We start from the raw sequence: 22,408 nt of genomic DNA, 5'->3' as shown, positions 1-22,408 counted from the left end.
TGCTCATGCGGGGGCTTCTTTGCTGTGAGGGGAAGCGGAGGGCGGCAGGCTGGAGCGACGCGGGGCTCGTCGCCTCTTAGACAGCTAGGCCGCTGGGCGCGGGTCGCCCCTGGCAACAACGAGAGGGGCCGGACGTCGCCAGGTGAGTTTGTGCTGAAGGACGCCCGCCCGCCGCCGGTTCTATAGCAAAACAGCGAGTGGAAGCGGCGACGGCTGCAGGCTCCTCGCGGGAGGGCTTGGTACTCGGTCCCGGTAGTCTGTCCCGCCGAATTCTCGGGGAGGCCCTGGCCGGAGTTCGGTGGGAAGAGGCTCCCCTTAGGAAGAACCGGCAAGCGAAGCCCCTCACGTTTCCTTCCATGCCGAGGCCGAGTCTAAGAGTTTCGCCCTTCTTTTCTCCCCTTTAGCCTCGAAGTGGGACTACTGCGTGCGAAGGCCCTCTTGCCACATTCTGCACGCCTCCCAATGGAATGCTAGCACACGCGTAGGCGAGAGCGCAGGTCCCGGCTGCGACAGGTGGGTGCGGAGCTGGTGGGCCGGAGTTGAGCTGCTTAACGTGCCACGTGATTTTGTTACTATGTTGTGTGTTTTTATACTGTGATTAGGGCTGGACAATTTCTGGTTTTCGATATCACGGTATAATGCCAGCTAAACATTGATATCTTGATAGATCACCATGTATGAAATAAGGTTGGAGCTTACAATAATCCAGGAGAATATTGAAAAGAATAAAAATCTAAAATTGATGCGTCTAATTAAATGAAAAATTAAGCAGTGATAGCATGTTTATCTAAACCAGGCATCCCCAAACTGCGGCCCTCCAGATGTTTTGACCTACAACTCCCATGATCCCTAGCTAACAGGACCAGTGGTCAGGGATGATGGGAATTGTAGTCCAAAACACCTGGAGGGCCGAAGTTTGGGGATGCCTGATCTAAACCATTAAACATTTCTGGAGAATCTATTACTGTTCTGTTAAGGGCTTTATATACCCATAGTTACACCTTGAATTTGGCCCTGTAACAAATTGGGAACTGGTGTAGATCAAGTTTAGAAAGCCAGGTAGACTATCTAGGTTCCACATGGCGCCTATTTACAGATGGCTATCCAACCTCTGCTTAAAAACCTCCAAGGAAGGAGAGTGTACCACCTACCTGCTTCCTGCCTGCCAGGTCTACATTACAGGGGGGGAAATATTAAACCTCATACCAGCAAGAGACAAAATATTGATATATCACACACCTCTAACTGTGATCCTCAGATGAAGGGCAGTATACAAATACAGTAAATAAACAGAATAATCATCAGGGTTGCAGGGTTGCATTTAGTGCTACTCCTACTCCTAGTAGACCCCTGTTGAAATTAATGGGCCTGACCAAGGCCACAGTCACACTGTACATTTCTGGTTCTGTAAGAGCATTTTAAACAGTCATGGCTTCTCCCAAAGAATTATGGGAGCTGTAGTTTGTTAGGTGTGCTGAGAGTTTTTAGGAGGCCCCCTATTCCCCTTGCAAAGGTGCAATTCCTAGAGTTCTCTGGGAAGGATTGGTTGTTAAACCACTCTGGGAATTGTAGTGCCTGATGTGGCTGTAGAAACCAGTATGGGGCAGACATGTTTTGTTGCAGCTGGGGCAGATGAAGGTGTCTGGTTTTGCTGGTGTATATGCACCATGGTGGTTTTTTGGGCATTGCTGAGAAAATACATTCTTACTGCCTGTCTCTGCAGGCACTGCAGTCATCTGCAAGGGATTCCCCCATGGTGGGTTTAATGTTGCAAGCCTTCACAGTAATTAAGTATACCTGGTTCACTCTGAAAATCTGTAGCATTTCTTTTTCTCCTGCAGTGAATTGGGTGCAGTTCCTATGCCACTAAGAAGGCTGATCTAGAGATTTGGACCTGGATTCCTGGAGGAAGCTTTGCTATTTACTTGCTTTATGACCTAGGGAATATTGTTCTCCGCTTCCGTTCTTTGTTGTAACCATCTCGTGCCAGTAAACAAAGCCTTTATAAATAATTTGCAAATTTAAATATTTCCATGTAAATGATTTGGGTGAAATTCTCACGGAGGTCCATTAATTTCAGTGGGTTTCCACTGAGTAGAATTTAGTTGGTTACTACCCTCTGTCCAGGAGGCACAAAAGGCCTCAAATGACTTACAGGAGGAAGGGTCTTTGCACCTGTCTGGAAGGGTTGGAGGGCTTCTGTAACCTTGAAGGCATGCCAATGTCTAATCTCCAAAGCAGCTGTATTAAATCCCAAATTTTCTGTAACACCTGAGAGAATAAGGCTGTTGGGACTAATCTCCAACTCCCAATGTAGGTTAGAGCTGTAAGTGGGTTACTGTGGTCTCATCAAAGAATCAATGTCAGCACAGAATTGCAAAAGCTGATAGGAATGTTGGTTTTAAGATTGAATCCCCAGCTTCCTGCTCCTGTCCACAAACTTATTGGCCATTAAGGGACTAATAGGTTTGTGCATGGGACAGCAGCTGCTCATTTACCGTATTTTTCGCTCCATAAGATGCACCTGTCCAAAAGACGCACCTAATTTTTAGAGGAGGAAAGGGGGAAAGCCCTGGGGTTTTTTTTGGATCAGCTCACAGTTGTGCAGCTTCTTTTGCAAATGGGAAAAGCCCTGTTTTTTGGGGGATCAGCTCAAAGTTGTGCAGCTTCTTTGGCAAAGGGGGAAAGCCCTGGTTTTTTTCAGCAAAGGGGGAAAGCTCCATTTTTGAGGATAAGCTCAAAGTTGTTGAGCTTATCTTGCAAAGGGGGGGGAACCCCTGTTTTTATGGAGTTCAACTCACAGTTCTGCAGCTTCTTTAGGAAAGGAAAGGGAGCCATTTGTACAGACAGTCACATGTCGCTGTGGAAACACAACAATGGAGGCCTGGGGAAGGGGGTAGGAAGGGAGCCAGGGTCTCTTATCGCCCTCCCTGATCTCTTGCAATCAGCTGCTGAGCGGATTCCTTTAAACACCCTCATTCCCTCTTGTTAGCCTTTAGCTATTTCTATTTAAAAAAAAAAGCACTATCTGCTTTTCGCCCCTGGGCAATTCGGCTCCAGGGACCATGCATTCGCTCCATAAGACGCACAGAATTTCCTCTTACTTTTTAGGAGGAAAAGGATGCGTCTTATGGAGTGGAAAATACGGTATCTGTTACCTTAATGTTCTTGTGCAAAGCCTGAAGCAATCCTGGGTGAGGGTGTTCCATTGCAGCTGCTGCAGAATATTCTACCCTTGTCTGCAAAAAGATGCCTGTCTTAACACTTCTCCCTCTTTCATGCTTGGAGTACAGAAGTGACTATTAATGGTCCTGCACCAGGGTCATTGCTGGGTGATTGTTAAGCTTAGGCTGTTTGAAAGACTGAAAGCTAATGCTGCTAATGCAGATCACTTGCTAGGTTTTACTGTACTGTGAAAGCAAGGTGGAGCCAGGAGAGAGCCTGTTTATTTTTGGCTCCTTCTCTGATTGGTAAAGGTAAAGGGACCCCTGACCATTAGGTCCAGTCGTGACTGACTCTGGGGTTGCAGCGCTCATCTCGTGTTATTGGCCGAGGGAGCCGGCGTACAGCTTCCAGGTCGGGTAGGCAACCTAAGGCCCATGGGCCGGATGCGGCCCAATCGCCTTCTCAATCCGGCCCATGGATGGTCGAGGAATCAGCCTGTTTTTACATGAGTAGAATGTGTCATTTCATTTAAAATGCATCTTTGGGTTATTTGTGGGGCCTGCCTAGTGTTTTTACATGAATAGAATGTGTGCTTTTATTTAAAATGCATCTCTGGGTTATTTGTGGGGCATAGGAATTCGTTAATTTCCCCCCAAAAAAATATAGTGCGGCCCACCACATGGTCTGAGGGACGGTGGACCGGCTCACGGCTGAAAAAGGTTGCTGACCCCTGTTCCAGGTTATGTGGCCAGCATGACAAAGCCACTTCTGGCGAACCAGAGCAGCACATGGAAACGCCGTTTCCCGCTGTAGCAGTTCCTATTTATCTACAGTGATGCCTCACAAGACAAAATTAATTTGTTCCACGAGTCGCTTCGTATTGCAAAAATTTCGTCTTGCGAAGCGCGACGGAAACCAAAACAAAACAACAACAAAAACAACAACAACAATAATAATAATTTATTATTTATACCCTCCCCATCTGGCTGGGTTCCCCCAGCCACTCTGGGCGGCTTCCAACAAAATATTAAAATACAGAAATCCATCAAACATTAAAAGCTTCCCGAAACAGGACTGCCTTGAGATGCCTTCTAAAGGTTGTTCTCTTTGACCTCTGGTGGGAGGGCATTCCACAGGGTGGGTGCCACTACCGAGAAGGCCCTCTGCCTGGTTCCCTGTAACTTGGCTTCTCGTAGTGAGGGAACCGCCAGAAGGCCCTTGGCGCTGGACCTCAGTGTACGGGTAGAACGATGGGGGTGGAGACGCTCCTTCAGGTATACTGGACCGAGGTCGTTTAGGGCTTTAAAGGTCAGCACCAACACTTTGAATTGTGCTCAGAAACGTACTGGGAGCCAATGTAGGTCTTTCAGGACTGGTGTTACTTGGTCTCGGCGGCCGCTCCCAGTCACCAGTCTAGCTACCGCATTCTGTGTTAGTTGTAGTTTCCGGGTCACCTTCAAAGGTAGCCCCCGTAGAGCGTATTGCAGTAGTCCAGGCGAGAGATAACTAGAGCAGACACCACTCTGGCGAGACAGTCCGCTGGCAGGTAGGGTCTCAGCCTGCGTACCAGATGGAGCTGATAAACAGCTGCCCTGGACACAGAACTGACCTGCGCCTCCATGGACATCTGTGAGTCCAAAATGACTCCCAGGCTGTGCACCTGGTCCTTCAGTTACCCCATTCAGGACCAGGGAGTCCTCCACACCTGCCCGCCTCCTGTCCCCCACAAACAGTACTTCTGTCTTGTCAGGATTCAATCTCAATCTGTTAGCCACCATCCATCCTCCAACCGCCTCCAGACACACAGGACCTTCACCGCCTTCACTGGTTCTGATTTAAAAGAGAGGTAGAGCTGGGTATCATCCGCATACTGACGAACACCCAGCCCAAACCCCCTGATGATCTCTCCCAGCGGCTGCATGTAGATGTTAAAAAGCATGGGGGAGAGGACAGAACCCCGAGGCACCCCACAAGTGAGAGCCCAGGGGTCTGAACACTCATCCCCCACCACCACTTTCTGAACACGGTCCAGGAGGAAGGAGCGAAACCACTGTATGACAGTGCCCCCAGTTCCCAAGCCCTTTAGACACCAGGCATCCCCAAACTTCGGCCCTCCAGATGTTTTGGACTACAATTCCCATCATCCCTGACCACTGGTCCTCTTAGCTAGGGATCATGGGAGATGTAGGCCAAAACATCTGGAGGGCTGTAGTTTGGGGATGCCTGCCTTTGGATGGTCCAGAAGGATGTTATGGTCGTCTTGCGAAGCACAGCCATAGAAAAATTCGCCTTGGAAGTCACCAAAAAATTTGCAAACCCCTTTCGTCTTGCGAGTTTTTCGCTGCGCAAGGCATTAGTCTTGCAAGGCATCACTGTACTTGCATTTTGACGTGCTTTTGAACTGCTAGGTTGGCAGGAGCTGGGACCGAGCAACGGGAGCTCACCCCGTTGCGGGGATTTGAACCTCCGACCTCCTGATCGGCAAGCCCTAGGCTCAGTGGTTTAACCCACAGCGCCACCCGCGTCCTCTGATTGGAGAGGAGGTCAAATCACTGGAAAATTGTGAGAGGGTGTGTCTCCTCTTAAGCCAGTTTGATAAGCAGAATTTCTGGCAAAGAAATGGAGTGAACAATTGGCCCCTTTCATTTGATTTGTGTAGTTGTGTTCCTTTTATTTCTTCCCCACAAGCCATATCAATGATTCTACTGCTTTTGGGGCGACATATTTTTTTAGACAAGCTACTTGCTCAAATCCTGGAAGCAAGCTTTCAAAATGACATTTTCAGACTAAATTTTTCCCCTCAACCTGTATTCTTCCTGTTGACTATTACTGTGCTGGCTGACAGAAGCTAGTCATTAATTTATATATTTTCTTGTGGACTTGCTTGTTATCCACTTGAAGAAAGACTGTGCTTGGACAGAACGAAAAGTTAGAAACCACAGATTCAAACAATGCATGACCTGACCTATCTGCTGGTGTATTGTAAATTTCCTGGCCACCTTCTCTTTTGGCCTAAATGAGCTTGCTTAGTCTAATTTCAAACAACAGAGTAAATTCTGTTTTTAAATAAATAGAATGACTAAACTAAAATAGTAACTGCAATTATGCATTTGGAATAACAGTACACTAATCCTCTTGGTTGTGCTATATGTTAATTGGATGAAGTGGCTTGTGATTTCATCTATAAAACACAGCAGGGCAAAATAATTTTTTAGAAACTTTTTGCTATGCAATAACACAGAAAAATCATGCATACTCACACTGAACAAAGCAAAGGTCTGTTATGGTGAGAGCTTTTAGAAATTGCATTACTGTCATTCAGGTAATTGAAATTCCATAGTTGCTCTTCGTCTATTTGATGTTAGTGAGGTAAAGAAGTCTTCTGTCAAGGTTTTGATGGATTGTTGGCGGGAGGGGGTAGGGGTGGGGGTGCTTTCCAATGTGACTACACTTGCTTCTTTGATCCTTTGGTGGCTTTTGGAAGCCTAGCATGAGACTACAGCCTGGGAACGACAGAGCTGCAAAGTTAGTAGGGCATATTCTAAGCACGTAGGTGTGAAAGACTTCTGTTGGCATCTTTTGTGACTAATTTTCTGTTCTGATCTCTTTTCCCAAGTCTGTGAGGCTTGGCAGGAATGTTCCACCCACTTCATTGGAGGCCTCCCTCCAGCATTTATTCCTACTACACAAATACTGTCCGCTTCATCGGCTACAAAGGGAAACTACAACTTGTTTGGCAAAATGAGAAGTCCTTGAAAGACAGGTACCAGTGGCTGCTCACCTGGCTACGGAAAGGAACAGAGCAATGTCCAAGGCAGAAAAACCTACTCTCACTGCTGGCCAACCAGTGCAGCTATGTGACCGGCCAAAGGGTCCAGCGCGCTCAGCAGATTGGACAGCTGTACAGTAACATCTACTCTGAGAGAACACGCAAGAGCCTCTTCAGCTCTTTGTGGCGCAAGTTCCTAGGGCGTTATGCCAGTGCCTGCAAGCTGATGGCAGCCGTCACTGGTGTGTTCTTGTGGGAAGAGGAGAGGATCAAAGAAGAGGAGCTGAAAAGGTGGGTCTTAATTTTCCTTCTAAGGGCCATTGTAGACAGAAAACATTGTGTGCTCTTAAATTTTGTGGATAACATGGCATATTCCTTTTATTTCTGTTTTCATGTTTTGCTCTGAAATTAGTATGGTGGTACCTCAGGTTAAGTACTTAATTGGTTCCGGAAGTCCGTATTTAACCTGAAGCGTACTTAACCTGAAGTTATCTTTCCCATTGAAAGTAATGGAAAGTGGATTAATCCGTTCCACACGATGAAAAACACCCCCTAAAACAGCAATTTAACACGAATTTTACTGTCTAATGAGACCATTGATCCATAAAATGAAGGCAATAATCAATGTACAGTGGTACCTCAGGTTAAGTACTTAATTGGTTCTGGAAGTCTGTACTTAACCTGAAGTGTACTTAACCTGAAGTGAACTTTCCCATTGAAAGTAATGGAAAGTGGATTAATCCGTTCCAGACACGTCCGCGGAGTACTTAACTTGAAAGTACTCAACCTGAAGCATACTCAACCCGAGGTATGGCTTTGATCTGTGTTTTTGGAGGCAGTGCCAGATGTGGTGGAATATTTACTTCGTGGTTCCCACCCAAATAAATAGCTGTTGCTCTATGGATGACTGTACAAACTTTATCTTTTTCTCTGTCAAATGAAACTTGTGACTGAGTTGGGGAGGGGGAGCCTTGTCCCTTTAGTGGCCCAGGAGTTCTTCTGGGTCTACTGGACAACAGTGGGGCAAGACTGACCAGCTCCTGGCTTGGAGGACTCTGGCCAGTGATTCTTTTATGGTGTCATTTGAATAATAGGGCTGTGTGTGATCTTGCTGCAGTTGGCATTTCTGTTAATTGGTATTCAAAAAAATTATAAGTCATCCTCAGCTAGGAATATTTAAATAATCAAGCAAAGTGATAATAGGTAGAGAGGTGATAGATTGGTCGTAATAGGTGTGATGGCTCATGGCTTACAGTCAAGGTGCAGAGGTTTCATCATTCTACATAGTCTCAAGTAGCTGAAATTGTGTTTTCTAAACTACTGTCAGGAGCCAGAGTCAGGCGTAGGTCAGCAATAAAACACCCGGTGTCAGTTAAGTTAACTCTATTCAAAGAAACCAAAACAGTACAGGCTTTTCCCCAGTAGGTCTTGCCCAAATTGTGGCAGTTGTGAAGACTAAATATCCCTGCCTTTCCACTGCTGTCTAAGGTTCCTTCCCCAGCAAACTACGGCTCCTTCGTCTTGTTTCTCTATGCTCCACCTTCTTCATTTCTCTGCATCTTCTAGGAGACCAGGGGGGAGGAGAGCTGATCACAGCAGGACCAGCCTGCCTCCACTTGCTCATTAAGCCCTGCTACCTCTTCAGCTTCTGACACCTCCTCCTCCCAATCTGCTCCCTCTTCTCCCTTTTGACCACTTGTTGTCATCCCATTACCAGCTCTGAGCCTTCTACCTGTGGAGGTTCCCCAACTGGGCCTCCCACCACTTCTCTGCATCCAACCAGTCCATGACAACTTCCCATGCTATCTCTTGACTTCCCTTCGCACTGAATTTTAAAAGTATTTAATATGCCACATAACAACAGTTTCCTGTAAGTGACTTAACTGTTATAAAAACATTGAAATCATTACACCCACCAGTGATTCATTAAGTTAATAACCAGCAGTAGACCCATCACTCTAATTTATCTCTAATTCTCTTGCAAAACATGTCTCTCCCGTATTGGTCTCTGCAGCCACAACAGGCACTGTAACTCGAACAGTTTGACTTTACCCCAGATGGTGCACTCTTCCATTGTTTATTGAGGCAGACGGATGCCAACAGCAACCTAGAGGTAAAAACCTGGGAATGGCTTGCTTGCCTTCCAGACCCTCCTCCTCCTCTTGGATCCCAAGATGCTGCAAAGTGCCTGCATCAGAAATCTCTGTGTGTCAGACATCTGTGTGGTGGACTGTCTCTTCCCTTTGTGACCCCTAGTGTTCTTCAAAGATTTGACAGCAGCACCCTCTTAATGTTTCCATTCATGAATCTGGTTCAGAGATTAAAAGCGTGAAGGAAGCTAGCTATTCATGGTGTATGTTTGGCATGCAATCTCTCTCTCACTCTCTCTCTCACTCACTCACTCACACACACAGTTTTGGAACGTCCTACTGCAGACTCTGCAAAAGTGCTCAGCTTTAGTCCTTTGGAAGCATGTTTTGTTGGTCTCTGGGACTTACAGCTGAATTGGGAAATTTCAATGAAAATTCAGCTTCTTTAGTTTGCTGGTGTGAGAGGCTTTTTGTTACCCTGCCTCCTACCATCAAGATGGTCTGCAGTCTTCAAGTATGTGCCTGTAAGGGGGGGTGGCTGGTAAGAACTTTTTGTACTACTATGAGGCTGACTTTACTGGAACTCACCGTAAGTAGTGTTTAATATTTTGACATGCTCTCAGCTTTTATAGAGAGGAACTTGTTCTTGACCCAGTCTAAAGGAATCTCTTGAGTAACCTTTTCAGATATTAGCATATTGCTGACCTCAGGTCTCTGCATGTTTAAAGGTAAAGGGACCCCTGACCATTAGGTCCAGTCGCGGACTACTCTGGGGTTGCGGTGCTCATCTCACTTTATTGTCCAAGGGAGCTGGCATACAGCTTCCGGGTCATGTTGTGTATATGTTTCATCCTTTGTGTAATCATGCTCAAGTTGCAGTGTCCCAAGAGGCCACCTGAAACCAGCTGGATGCTAGCACTTGCTTTTGTTAAGGCTTCTGTCTCTAGTAACAAGGTTAAGATTAAGCAGCTGTACTCTTATCTTTTCTAGCAGCTTCCAAAATAACATAGTATCAGTGTCTTCCTTTGTTGCCATCATCAACTTGTTTTCGGTGGGCTGTGAGAATTACACAGCTGATGTATGACTGACAAACACATTATGGAATAAAACCTTTATGAATCTTTGATTCTGGGCCCTCTGCTAAGAAGTACAGTGGTACCTCGCTAGACGAACGCCTCGCAGCACAAAAAAATCACAAGACGGCAACGTTTTGCGATTTTTTGGTAGACTCGGAAGACGAAGTTTTCTATGGCCGTACCATAGACGAAGCAGGGCGCCGCAAGGAGAAAGTCAGACTGAGAGCCAGCCCGCCTCGCGCTTCCGTCGGCCGCCATCGCCCGGCTTCTGCAGCAGCTGGATCCCCCCTCACTCACCTTAAGCCTGCCTGCGTGCGAACGGGCTGGCTGTCTGGTTGGGCACGAGGGTCTGGCTGCTGGGGAAGGAGGGAGGGAGCCTCTCCCTACCCCTCCTCCTGCTTCCCCCTCCCCAGAGCCTTAAACACCTCCGGAGCGGCCATGGCGGGTGAGTCGGCGCCTTTTCTTGCACTCTCCCCCCCCATAGGAACGCATTGATTAAATTTCAATGCATTCCTATGCGAAACCGCACTTTGTAAGACGAAATTATCGCAACACGAAACGACTCGTGGAACGAATTAATTTCGCCTTGCGAGGTACCACTGTATTGGATTGCCAGGCGCTAGAGATGCAGCCTTCTCAGTAGTGGCACCATGCTTATTTGGCCCCTACACGGATTACTTTAACCTGGTAGTTATCGGCCACAGTTGTTTTCGTTTGCTATTTTTGCTGCATGCATTTATGTGTACAGTATGTTCTCTTGATATTATACTGCTCTGACAATATCTCTTTTAGATGTGTTACTGTATTTTTAGATTATACTTTCATTTTTTAATAGTTTGTAATGTATTATGGATTGTGTTTTGAGTTGCCTTGAGTGGAGCAACCCTGAAAGGCAGCCTTTAAGTACCTAAATAAAACATTTCCTTTATCCTTGAGGATAGAACTGTACAAGAGCTTGGTGTGAATAAATTAGTGCAGAGGCCCAACAACCCAGGATAGAGCTGTGCAAGTTCCATTGAAGTAAATAAGATTTGGGCAGGAGTTATCTTGTCCAAGTGTCATAGGATAATGGGAGCTACCACAGAGTCAAGACCATTGCTCCCTCTAGTTCAGTGTTTCCTACACTGCTTAGTAGTGGCTCTCCAGGATTTCAGACAGGATTCTCTCTCAGCCCTAACTGGAAGCGCCAGGGATTGAACTGGCAACCTTTTGCATGCAAAGCATGTGTCCTGCCACTAAGCTATGGCCCCTCCAATACTTAGTAATCCTTCTACCTAGGATTTTGTGACAGATCTTTTGCAACCCCACTACCCTGCAAAACATCTGATTCACCCTGCAGCAATTTTAAAAAAATTATATTTTATTTATTTTGATGCCGGGTGAATCAGGGGGTCTGCAGGGCAGCAAAAGTCACATCTTTTGCTACCTTGCAAAACTCCTGATTTGCATAGCTGCAAAAAAGAGACATGTATTTTGCTGCTGCGCTGCTGGGTGAATCAGGTGTTTCACAGGGGTAGCGTGGCAGTAAAAGACACACATCTTTTGCTGCCGCTGTGCCCAGCAGACCAGCTCACTGCAGCCAGACAGGTGGAGATGCTAGGCACAAAGGGTGGTGCCCAGCTAGTTTGGAACACTGGATAGACATGATTGAAAATGCTCACATCACAGGATACCCATTCCTCCAAAACAAACTTAGGAAAACCATCCACTATTTCATCACACAGTCCAAAGCCTCCTAACAAAAACTTGATGAGCCCAAAGGCTTATATCGCCTAATAGACCTACAAAAATAATAAACCCATACTGACACAATAAATACAGGACAAACTAGGGGACACCCAAACGCCCTGGCTAACACACTGCCAACTGCATGCTTCTTAAACAACCCAGCAGTAAAAACAGCAGCCACTAAGCCTTTGAAAACCTTCTGCTGACAGTAGAGGGACATGGCAAGGGGATGGCATCCACAATGTACAAAGACTGCTTCAGAATCCCACAAATCCCCTCATTTCAATAAAAAAACAATGGGAGCATGACATGGGCTATAAAATAAACTACCCAATGAACTAAACTGTAGTCTAAACCTCTCTTTAAATCCATCTCAGCCAAAAGAAGGAAACTCACCTTGAAACTTACCTATAAATGTTACATAACACCATGTAAGTTGGCACTGATACACCAAGGAACCTCACCAAAATGCTGGAGAGGCTGCACTTCTATCAGTACATATCTCCACATGTGGGATTGCCCCAAAATCCAACCCTTTTGGACACCAGTCCTACAATAAATATGCAAAATAGTTAAACAGGTATTAGAAGCCACCCTATAGCTAGCTCTGTTGAATATTTTCCAAGACGGGCAAGGCTGTCAGGGATTCTTAAATGAAATAAATGATAATACTGGAAATGGGTGTTTCTACAGAACACAATTGTGGACTTGGTGCTACTCATGCATACATCCTGCTTGCAGCTTCCAAACAACATTGGCTCTCATAAAAATGCCATCCCATTCCCCATCCCAGTTCTAAACCAAAGAATCGGAGTGATTGTGGTAATCTAAGCTGTCCTGATAGGTTGAATCAGACTGAGCAACCCCTGACTGATGATTGTTGTCCTCCTTTCATCACAAGGTCTGCAGAAGAGATGAAACGCATGGAAGAAATCAATGTGTTCCAGAGTAACAAAGGAATGAGCCAGACACAGGAGCCAAAGGATGCAGGTTCTGTTTCCAGGGAGCAGAGCTGGGAAATGGTGATGGACAAGAAGCACTTCAAGCTATGGCGGCGCCCAATTGGAGGGACTCATCTGTATCAGTACCGAGGTAGTTCCTGCTTCCTGGATTTCCTACTTGGAAGCCCATTTGTGTGGCAAGAACACTTGAAAAAACAATAGCAAACTTGTTAAGTGGCTTTCAGAAGAACACAGACTAAAAACAAAGGGGATAAAAACAGTTATTCTAACCTGGGCAGGGTTCACAGGCTTTTTTTAATCAGCAGAAACAAATGCAAAAGTCTCTGCATTTGGGGTTGGGTGGGGTGGGGGAAGAAATGCACAGGAAATGCAGTACCCCTCTGTCCTTGCTCCCAATTCCTTGAGCCCCTTGCTTGCTGGAGAGCTCCAGGGACAGCCTTGCTTGTGCTGCAGTTTGGATAAGGCAGGAAATGGCAGGAGGGACACCTGCAGTTTATTTTCTTAGCCAGGCTAGAGGCTGTGGGTAGCTTTACTCACCAGAAGGCAAGCAAAAGTGAGGAAATTTGGTGTGGACACCTGCTTGTTCAGGGGAAACACCATAGATGCATGGTTTACATGTTTGCTGGTAGCTGTAGAGTTAGTCTGCAGGTGGACATGAATTGGAAAAGTGGCACTGGCTTATGGGCACTATGTAAACACACATCAGAACTTGCATATAAACAGCAAGAAAAAAGATGTCATCTCCATGGGAGGATGGGGTTGGAGACTCTCTTGATGAGAAGCAAAGAGATTAGTACGGACAGAGTAACTGAAATCCATGCATTAATCATAGTGGTAGTATTATCACTGCCAGCAGTAAACTTGTTAGTCACTTATTGTTAAACTTATTAGTTGCGTTAGATTTACATTTTGACAAAAACATCGACGCATTATACTGTAGAAAAACCATCATATAGAACATTAACAAATTACAAAAACAATTTATGTCTTGTCGTTTCTTTGTAGTCTTTGGGAAATACACAGATGTGACACCTAGGCAGTTTTTCAATGTGCAAGTGAGTATTTTCATCCCTCTTCCATGCCCCTCACTGACTGAAGGATGTCTCTAATGTCGCCTTCACCAACCTGGTGCCTTTGGACTTCACCTCCTGTCCATTTTGTGCTGGTTGAAGCTGATGGGAGTTGTAGTCCAAAACACCTAGAAGACACCAGTTTGGCGAAGGCTGGTGCAATGAAGATTCAACTCATATCGTGTTTTGAATGCCTCTGTTCTTGCTGCTGTCCCTGTTCTTTGAGATGTCTGACTACTAGGGCACCTGAATGCAGTGATCTCAATTCAGCTGCATTTCTGCTCAACCAGGAGCACCAGCAGCCAACGATCCTGGCTGCAGTAGTTGGTCATGGTTGGTGGGAGAGTGTGCCAAGATGACGTGCAGCTCCACCTTTCCAAATGATGCCTCCCCCAGGTTTTCTGTGCCTTTGGACATGTCTGGCCATTCCTCCTATTTTGTAAATGGGGATCCTGAAAGCTTTGTACTGAATGCTAGTACCTTCTTTTGCTCCCTATAATTGAGTTCTGATTCTTACTAGCATTCCTTGGTAATAAAGGGAAACTGGACCCAGAGTTAATACCTTTCGTAGCCAAGGTGAGGGCCTTTGGGACAAGCTTCTCCACCTGGCGCAACAAGCTCAAGTGACATCACTTCATTGCCTCCCCTGGGTGCTTGAAATGCAGATTAATCCAGGAGGCATAAAACTCACCTTGCCTCCTAGTGAATTGTCACAGTATTTCATCATTTCTTAGTTGGCACTTTGACAAGTAAGAAACAAATTGTAGGATCATCTCAAGGGAACTCTTCCGGATTCTTATCTTCTAGCTGGATACAGAATATCGAAAGAAATGGGACTCACTAGTCATCAAACTGGAGGTGATTGAGAGAGACCAGGACACCGGATCAGAGGTTATTCACTGGGTAACTCATTTTCCTGTGAGTGTTTCTTTCTCTGGCTTCCATATAATGACACTGGTGTGTTGATGGCAGCTGCTCCAGGATTACAGCTGTGTCTTCTTCTTTTCAGTATCCAATGTACTCGCGGGACTATGTGTATGTGCGACGGTACAGTGTGGACCAGGAGAACAATTTGATGGTGCTTGTGTCACGGTAAGGGATCCTGGGCCAAGTGGAAGATACAGCTGCATTTATTCTGGAAATTAAACTTCTTTATGGAGCTACTTACTTTGCATAATTCTGTCCTCAAGGTTTGGAGAGGTTATGGGGGGAAATGCTGGGAAATGAAAGGAGAGGAAGACATGAAAATTGCATCTGGAGGTATAATCTACTTGCCCTACAGCTGGTTTCACCTGATAATACCTATATGTTTGAGATATATTTATATTGTAATACTTTTTTATTGATTTAGATGAGCTTTCCTCACTACTCTTCTAAAAATCTTTGAGCTGTGGAATACATTTAACTTGCAGTATTTCAATATATTTGTTTTTTATTTGTTTAATATATTTGTTTCCATTCTGTTTCAGTTTAATTATCTTTAATTATTACCTTTTATATGTTTTTAGCTTTTCATATTTTATCTACTTTAACTTGTGTAAGCCACCTTGAGTCCCATTTTGGGGAAAGGTGGGACATATATATTCTTACTCAGATTATAATAGTTATTGAACTGTGATGAATTCTGAAATGTTCTTTCTCCTGTTTGGTTGCCAGAGCGGTTGAACACCCAAGTGTCCCTCAAGATCCTGAATTTGTCCGTGTTCAAACCTATGAATCTCAAATGGTTATCCGCCCTCACAATTCGTTTGATGAGGTGAGTGGCCAACGTTTACAGGAGAAAGTTTGTTGGGTGGTTTTCCCAGAGCTATCTACCCAAGAGGCGAGACTGAACCAAGTGGTAGTCATTGAATTAAAATACCGTACCCATTTTTTAAAAATGTGTTGAGTCTAATTTCTAATGTTCCCTGTATTGGATGAGTTTCGGAGAGACCCATATCAAGGCCTCAAAGTATGAAAATGCATTTGGAAGGTCCCCTCACCTAGAACACTGTGGCTGATCTGAATTCCTACAAAGGTGTTGAGTGTGTCTTGAACAGGGGTGATTGATTTTCTATGGGCTGTGGTGCAGCACCACTGCGTAAGAGTAGCCCACCTTGTCTAGCATCCTGTTCCCACAGTGGCCAACCAGATGCCTCCTATGGGAAGCACGAAAAGAGCATCTGACCTGAGCACAACTGCTTGCTCCCCACTTGAGATTCCCAGCAACTGGTATTCAGCGGCATACGGCATATAGTGGAGCATAGTGAGTGTGGCTAGTAGCCATTGATAGCCTTATCCTCCATGATTTTGTCTAATCCTCTTTCCTTCATTTTGTTAAATTTCAAATATAAGCAACATGAATAACCTCCTCCCGCACAGATGAGTACAACCTATCACAGGCACCCCCAAACTTCAGCCCTCCAGATGTTTTGGACTACAATCTTCCCCAACCACTGGTCCTGTTAGCTAGGGATTATGGGAGTTGTAGGCCAAAACATCTGGAGGGCCACAGTTTGGGGATGCCTGACCTATCATGTCTGAATGAAAGCAATTCCAATCAGTGCCCATCTTATAAATATGTCTTCCCATAGATCACCATGAGATGTTTGTGCTCTGCATCCATTTTCTTTTGTCACAGCACAACTAATAAAACACCATAAAACTTCTCATTTCTTCATTCTCGTAGCTTGTTGCTTAACTTCCTTAAGGACCAAGTCCTATAATTGTGAAAAGCAAGTTTCCATCAATTTTGTATTTAGCCGTGTTTTGGAAATTGTTCTTTTTGCTGCTGTCATGGTGTGAACAAAAATATATTTTGGGGTAAGGTCTTGGGCTTCTGAATCATGTATTGACCAACGAGCAGTCTTTGCATCTAAATAGTTGTTTGATTAGTAATCATTTCAGCCTTGTGAAATACTTCTATCCAAAATCACTGGACAGGACCACCACTTCTGATCCTCTTCTGAAGCCATCCAAGTTTATGGCCATCATTACCTTCTGTGGGAGGAGTTTCTATTGTTTAAGTGTACACTGTACATTTCTTTTGTCTGACCTGAATACTTAGATACTAAGTACCTTGGATCCCGAACGCCTTGGTCCTCAGACATTTTGGCTCCTGAACGCCGCAAACCCGGAAGTGAGTGTTCCGGTTTGTGAACTTTTTTGGAATCCGAACGTCCGACGGGGCTTCTGTGATTCCGATTGGCTGCTGAGCTTTTACTACCGTGTTTCTCTGAAAATACAACACCGCCTTATATTTATTTTTCCTCAAAAAAAAAACACTATGGCTTATTTTCAGGGGATGTCTTATATTCCTTGAATGCTTAAAAATCCTGCTATGGCTTATTTTATGGCTACGTCTTATTTTAGGAAAAACAGGGTATTTAGGGAGCTCTTGCAGCACAGTGCCTTGAATGCAGAAGATCCCACATTCACACCCCAGTACCTCCAGTTAAAAGGGTTTCAGTCAGGAAGCATTGCTAGGGGGAGCCTCTCTTTGCCTCCTGAGACCCTGCATAGCTATTGGCTGTCAGGATGGACAGTACAGTACTATAAAAATACTCCAGGACTGGGAACATCTGGCTTCTGGGCCCTCTCAGTTAAGCCTACCATGCCCTTTGGGGCAAATGTGTGCCTGCTCCTGGCTTGAAATTTGAACCATATGATGTCAGATGATTTGCAGGTGGATAAAGCCTGTGTATAAAGTCTAGTCTTGCTGTTGCATGAGACAATGCCATGCTCATAAACTTTTCTTGCACCTCAGAAGGCCAGATGGGAGCTAACCTCCTTAACATACACAGTTACCTTAAACATTGAATGCCATTTCCAGATGATCCAAGCAGAACACATCAGTTCTGTACTGCAGGGGTACTCACTGTGGCACCCACTGCTGCTTTCTCTGGGACTCATGGAGGTCCCTATCCCCACTAAAATTAGTCTTGAAAGAAGCAGTTTGCTGCAGCCCAAGGAAATGGGGTGTGGTGTTGCTTGAGGCATATGACAGGTTCTTTAGTTTCCAAGTATGCCACAGGGCCCAAAAAGCTAGCAGCCCCTGCCAAATGGACTACAGACTGGCAACCTATTTGTGTTGGTGCTAAGTGTTTGAGAAGTCAGGGTCACCAAGAATTTCTTTTGTCCATTAGAACCTTGAGTTTGGTGGTCCTGGAGTGTGGTTTTTCTTCTGTTAAATATTTCCATGCTACCTTAGTCTTTCTAGTGGTTCTGCTTTGGTTTGTGTTTTTATTTGTTCTCCATGGCTTTATGTAGAAGTATATGTGAAAAAATTGAGTGAATAAAGGGATGGAGTTGTTCCTTGCTGGTCGGCCTCCCAGGAAGGGCCTGCTAACTCCCTTTCTCTTTTCAGAATGGCTTTGACTACCTGCTAACGTACAGTGACAACCCGCAGACAGTGTTCCCCCGGTACTGTGTCAGCTGGATGGTCTCCAATGGTGAGTCACTGCATTGGGATCTCTCAGTTTAACAAGCAAAAAAACCCTCGCGCTATACTTGTTGACCAGGGGAACACTCTGCCAGCAGATGTGTAATGCTTGCCATGGGATCTCCTTTTTCAAATCAGGATGCTGAAAAAGGCCGTCTCTGATAACTTTCCCTGCCAGAGACATGGATTAAATTATCAGTGACAAAATGCTCCCTGGTGTCCTCCAGAATGGCTCCAGAAGCCATTCAAAGGGCCATTGAAGACTTGAATGACTGCTGTGTTCCTTGGGGATTCCTTGGTACCAGCATCTTCCTGACATAAGCAGTCCTTTAGATCCTAAGATCAAAGGTCCTGATCCAGCATGATGGCTCGTAGGGCTGTATTGTTCTGCAGCACTACATGTCACTGTGCTTGGTGTTTGAGGGCTGTTTGCTTCTGTTTTAGGAAGATCATTCCTGAACCCTTAGAATGCTTTCATCAGAGTGCTTTCACAAGAGATACCCATGTTGCCTTTTGAATTACTGCATACAGTATAACTTTTTAAAAGTACCAGTCATATCCAGGTTTATGTGGAAGCAACTGCCCACAGACTTTGTGGGATTTGCCCTTGAGTTTGCCTGGGCTTACTCCTCCCTCCATTTTTGAAAGCACCAAAGAGGCCACACTCTGTGGATGCCATGGGTATCACAAGTCCACATGGCAAAGTCGGCAGCTGATGGCTGATGTTACTGTCTTACACACGGAAGATGGCACAGGCCTCCAGTGAGTCCCAAAACAAAAGTGCTCCGAGAGACACAACCATGGGGTTTAGGGACAGATTTTTTAAATGTTTATTTACTTCCCCATGTTTATAATTTGCCTGTCACCTAATGGTCACAGGGTAGAAAATTAAAAATTAAAATTAAAAACAGCCCGTATAATTTCCACACAAATAAAGCAGCAGCAATAAAAGTCCAAACCAGTGTGCCTTGCCTTTCCCCCAAAAGCCTGAGCAGGGAGGTGCATCTTCAGCTGAGAATGAAATAATGACACTGTCATGGTGAGATGTTCTTCAGAGGGCAGGTCATTCCAGAGGCATGGGGCCACCACCAGGAGAGCCCAACTGTGGATCACCACCCCACAGATCTCATTGGGTGAGGGGGCTGCTTTCCCCACAAATCTTAACATTTGGGCAGTTATGGGAGCAGGCATTCTTTCATGTTCTGGGGACCCAGGTAGTTTTGGGCTTTAAATACTAACATAAGCAGTGTAACTTTGTACATCGGCAACCTCCGGCCCATGGGCCGGATATGGCCCACAAAGGCCGTTTATCCGGCCCATGAACCACCCGGTCACCGAGCCACCCACTTGGCAAGTCCCCTGCACGCTGCGCTAAACCAGCACAGTGGAGCGGCGCCGGAAATGGCACCTGCGCAGACGCTGTAAATCGTGTCTGCGCAGCCGCAGAAGCGATTTCCGGCGCTGCGGACATGCGCAGAAGCGATTTCCAGTGCCCCAGACATGGGCAGCACAGCGCCGGAAATCGCTTCTGCGCCTGTCCGGCCCACGCGCATGCTCCAGCCCACGGCCGGAAAACGTTGCCAACTCCTTCAATAGACATCCAGTCTGATCAAAACTGGTGCTGTGTGCAGCCGTATTTTGTACTAGTTGCAGCTTTCTGACCATTTTCAAGAGAAGCCCCATAGAAGACATTGCAGTACTCCAGTGTGGAAGTTACCGGGGCATGGGGATAACTTTGGTTAAACTTTCTCTGTCCAGGAATAGTCATAGTTGGTGCAACAGCCAAAGCTGACCATATGCAGTCCTAGGCACTGAGGCCACCTTGGTCTCAAGTGACAGATGACTCAAGGAACACCTCAAGGAACTGTGCATCTCTTCCTTGTGGGGGAGGGGCAGGAATCCACCCCCATCTAGAACGGGCTGACTACTAGTTCCCAGACCTGAACCTGAACCTGCCCACCCCCAGAACCTTTTTCTTGTCTGGATTCATGGCCTTAGCATACGTATGTAATCCTTTTATGCTGAGAGTTTGATATGGGTTGACTTCTCTGTTATTCCTCCTTTCTTTCCTTTTCAGGCATGCCAGACTTCCTGGAAAAACTGCACATGGCAGCTTTGAAAGCCAAGAACATGGAAATCGAAGTGAAGGACTATATCTCTTCTGCCAAGTCCCTGGAGTGTGGCAGCAATGACAGCAAGGAGGGGAAGGCCAGCATGCCCAGCCAGGAGCACAAAGGTGAAGGGACCTGCAGCCCTATTAAGATAGACTATGCTTAAAGGAGAGTGCTCCCCAACCCCGCTCAGAGTTGGCAGCCCAAGCCTTTTCATTCTGCAAGCTGGAAAGGATGAAGATTGCAGGGATGCCTTTGGGACCTTAGTTCAGCTGGTCACTTCCTGTCTCTATAACTCCTCCCTCTCCTCTGCATTCTCAGCAGAGGGCAGTGATCTTGCCATTGGGAGCCAGGCTCAGCAACTTTGTAAAGCAATTTTGTGTGCCACTTGTGTTCTGGTGATCTTCTTTTTCCCAGTGAGGATGTTCATGGCAAAAGCCTCTCCTTTTCTCTTCACACACATCCCCGCCATTCCTTTGGTGCTGCCAGGTGCCTTTTAGAGGTGGCCCTGCAAAACCAGCAGGGCCACCAAAGCCTTGACCCTTTTACAGGTACGGTGGCACATGAGCACCTGCAGTGCCTCCACTGGCATGTTGAGTGAAGCCAATCCAAAATACTTGTTGCTGGGGCAGGATCTCTGCATCCTCAGCAGGCCCTGGATGCTTTCTTGGGGCCGTGTGTGTGCCACCTGTGCAGCCTGTTGCTTTTCCTCCTCTGGCACTACCAAATGCAGCTTCAGGCTGCCGGAAGCAGACACTGCCAGGCTTTGGGTCAGTGGTGTTGTTGCATCTCTGGCACCTGTAGAGTGAAGGAAGGCTATATTTTTATGCATCTTGTTTTGTTTTTTCCTCCTTGGCTTGATAATATTCAACAGCTACTGGCTCAAGTTCTGGCTGGAGTTATTCTACTTCCTTTGCCAAACTGATGGTAGCCCCAAATGTTTCATTTATAGTTATTCGAAGCAGAAACAGGATCTGCTTGTGTCAACTGTAAATCAGTTGGTTTTGTCAGTTGATTTCGTCACTGGATTTGGAGAAGCGCCTATTAGCCGCCGACTTCTCTCTAATATGTTTCCAGGGTGGTGGGGAAGAAATTGAGCTTCCTTTGGGAAACCCTTGAATAGAACTGGAATACCTGACATTAGTATGTGTGTGCATCTCAGGTCAGAGTATCTAACATGCTTTTGTTTTGGCATGAAAGGCTTCGAAACCATCTATAAAAGAAGATTAGAAAGTAAAGTTGAACACAAACAGTTTGGTTTTCAGGAGAGGATGGGGAGTTGAAGACACACATGCACCTGTCTGTCCTACATACTCTCGTTTTTTAAAAATAACTTATCATTGGCTTGGTTTTCTTCCACAACCTAGAGTGTACTAATTTGTGAGTCCCAACTTCTTCATTTATTGTTGAGGCTGGCGGGGGAGATGACATTCCTACATGCCTGCTTTACAGGTGCACTACTTCCTTCAATTGTGTTCAATGTGAAGCAAAGGGGTGTGCCAGTGTTCTCCTTCCAGATATAGGCACCATAAGCTGAATTGTCCTGATAAACACCCAGGATACCTACTTCTACAGTGATAGGGTTCTGCTCCTTGCACAGTCCTCAAAGAACGCAAAGTAGAATGAATCGTAAGTGAAGCTTGATGTTGTATATAAATAACCTCAAGGAATCACTTATGCGCCAGTGAAAAATTAGGTTCATTCCCCGCCCTCTCATTCTGTGCATTGAAGCATGTGATGTCTTTTTAAGAAGCTTCATGTGGAGCAGAAAGGAGACAGCCAGGTTGCGTTGAGGAGATCCAGTGCTAAAATGAGAAAGCACCTCTTGACTTGGCAGCTGAGAGTTCCAGGGGGAGCGGAGAGTTCTATGGGGCGGAGTGGGATGAACGTGTGCATGAAGACCCCTTTGGTCTTGCTCTGTGGCCAGTTTGACCTGTTAAACATAGCTACTGATGCTTTTAATTAAAGCTAATGTTTTTATTAGAACCAAAGCACCAATAAAGGTAACCAGTTGGTA

General features: G+C 45.7%; 1 protein-coding gene across 2 annotated transcripts; it reads left to right on the top strand.

The window, feature by feature from the left end:
• Nucleotides 1–21: 21 nt before the first annotated feature.
• On the top strand, nt 22–22,408 carry STARD7 (StAR related lipid transfer domain containing 7). Of its 2 annotated transcripts, XM_035117824.3 has the most exons (10): nt 22–142; nt 405–513; nt 6,782–7,225; nt 12,730–12,920; nt 13,796–13,845; nt 14,668–14,778; nt 14,870–14,952; nt 15,517–15,616; nt 18,206–18,290; nt 20,358–22,408. In XM_035117824.3, exons 3-10 carry the CDS (start codon nt 6,801–6,803, stop codon nt 20,555–20,557), a joined length of 1,245 nt encoding a protein of 414 aa, XP_034973715.1. In that variant the 5' UTR covers nt 22–142; nt 405–513; nt 6,782–6,800; the 3' UTR covers nt 20,558–22,408. The 2 variants fall into 2 exon arrangements, with proteins under 2 accessions (XP_034973715.1, XP_034973716.1); XM_035117825.3 differs by lacking the exon at nt 405–513.

Source organism: Zootoca vivipara, chromosome 6 (assembly GCF_965207765.1).
Source record: "Zootoca vivipara chromosome 6, rZooViv2.hap1.1, whole genome shotgun sequence".
Lineage (NCBI taxonomy): Eukaryota > Metazoa > Chordata > Lepidosauria > Squamata > Lacertidae > Zootoca > Zootoca vivipara.
The sequence above is the reverse complement of the archived record's forward strand: the minus strand, read 5'-3'. Positions and strand labels throughout refer to the sequence as shown.

What these genes read in the sequence shown, in the direction of transcription:
- STARD7 (XM_035117825.3), top strand. Translation starts at nt 6,801, where the DNA reads ATGTTCCACCCACTTCATTGGAGGCCTCCCTCCAGCATTTATTCCTAC. An exon ending in ACTGGGTAACTCATTTTCCT is followed by an intron (nt 14,779 to 14,869) that starts GTGAGTGTTTCT and finishes TCTTCTTTTCAG; the next exon opens with TATCCAATGTACTCGCGGGA. An exon ending in CTCACAATTCGTTTGATGAG is followed by an intron (nt 15,617 to 18,205) that starts GTGAGTGGCCAA and finishes TTCTCTTTTCAG; the next exon opens with AATGGCTTTGACTACCTGCT.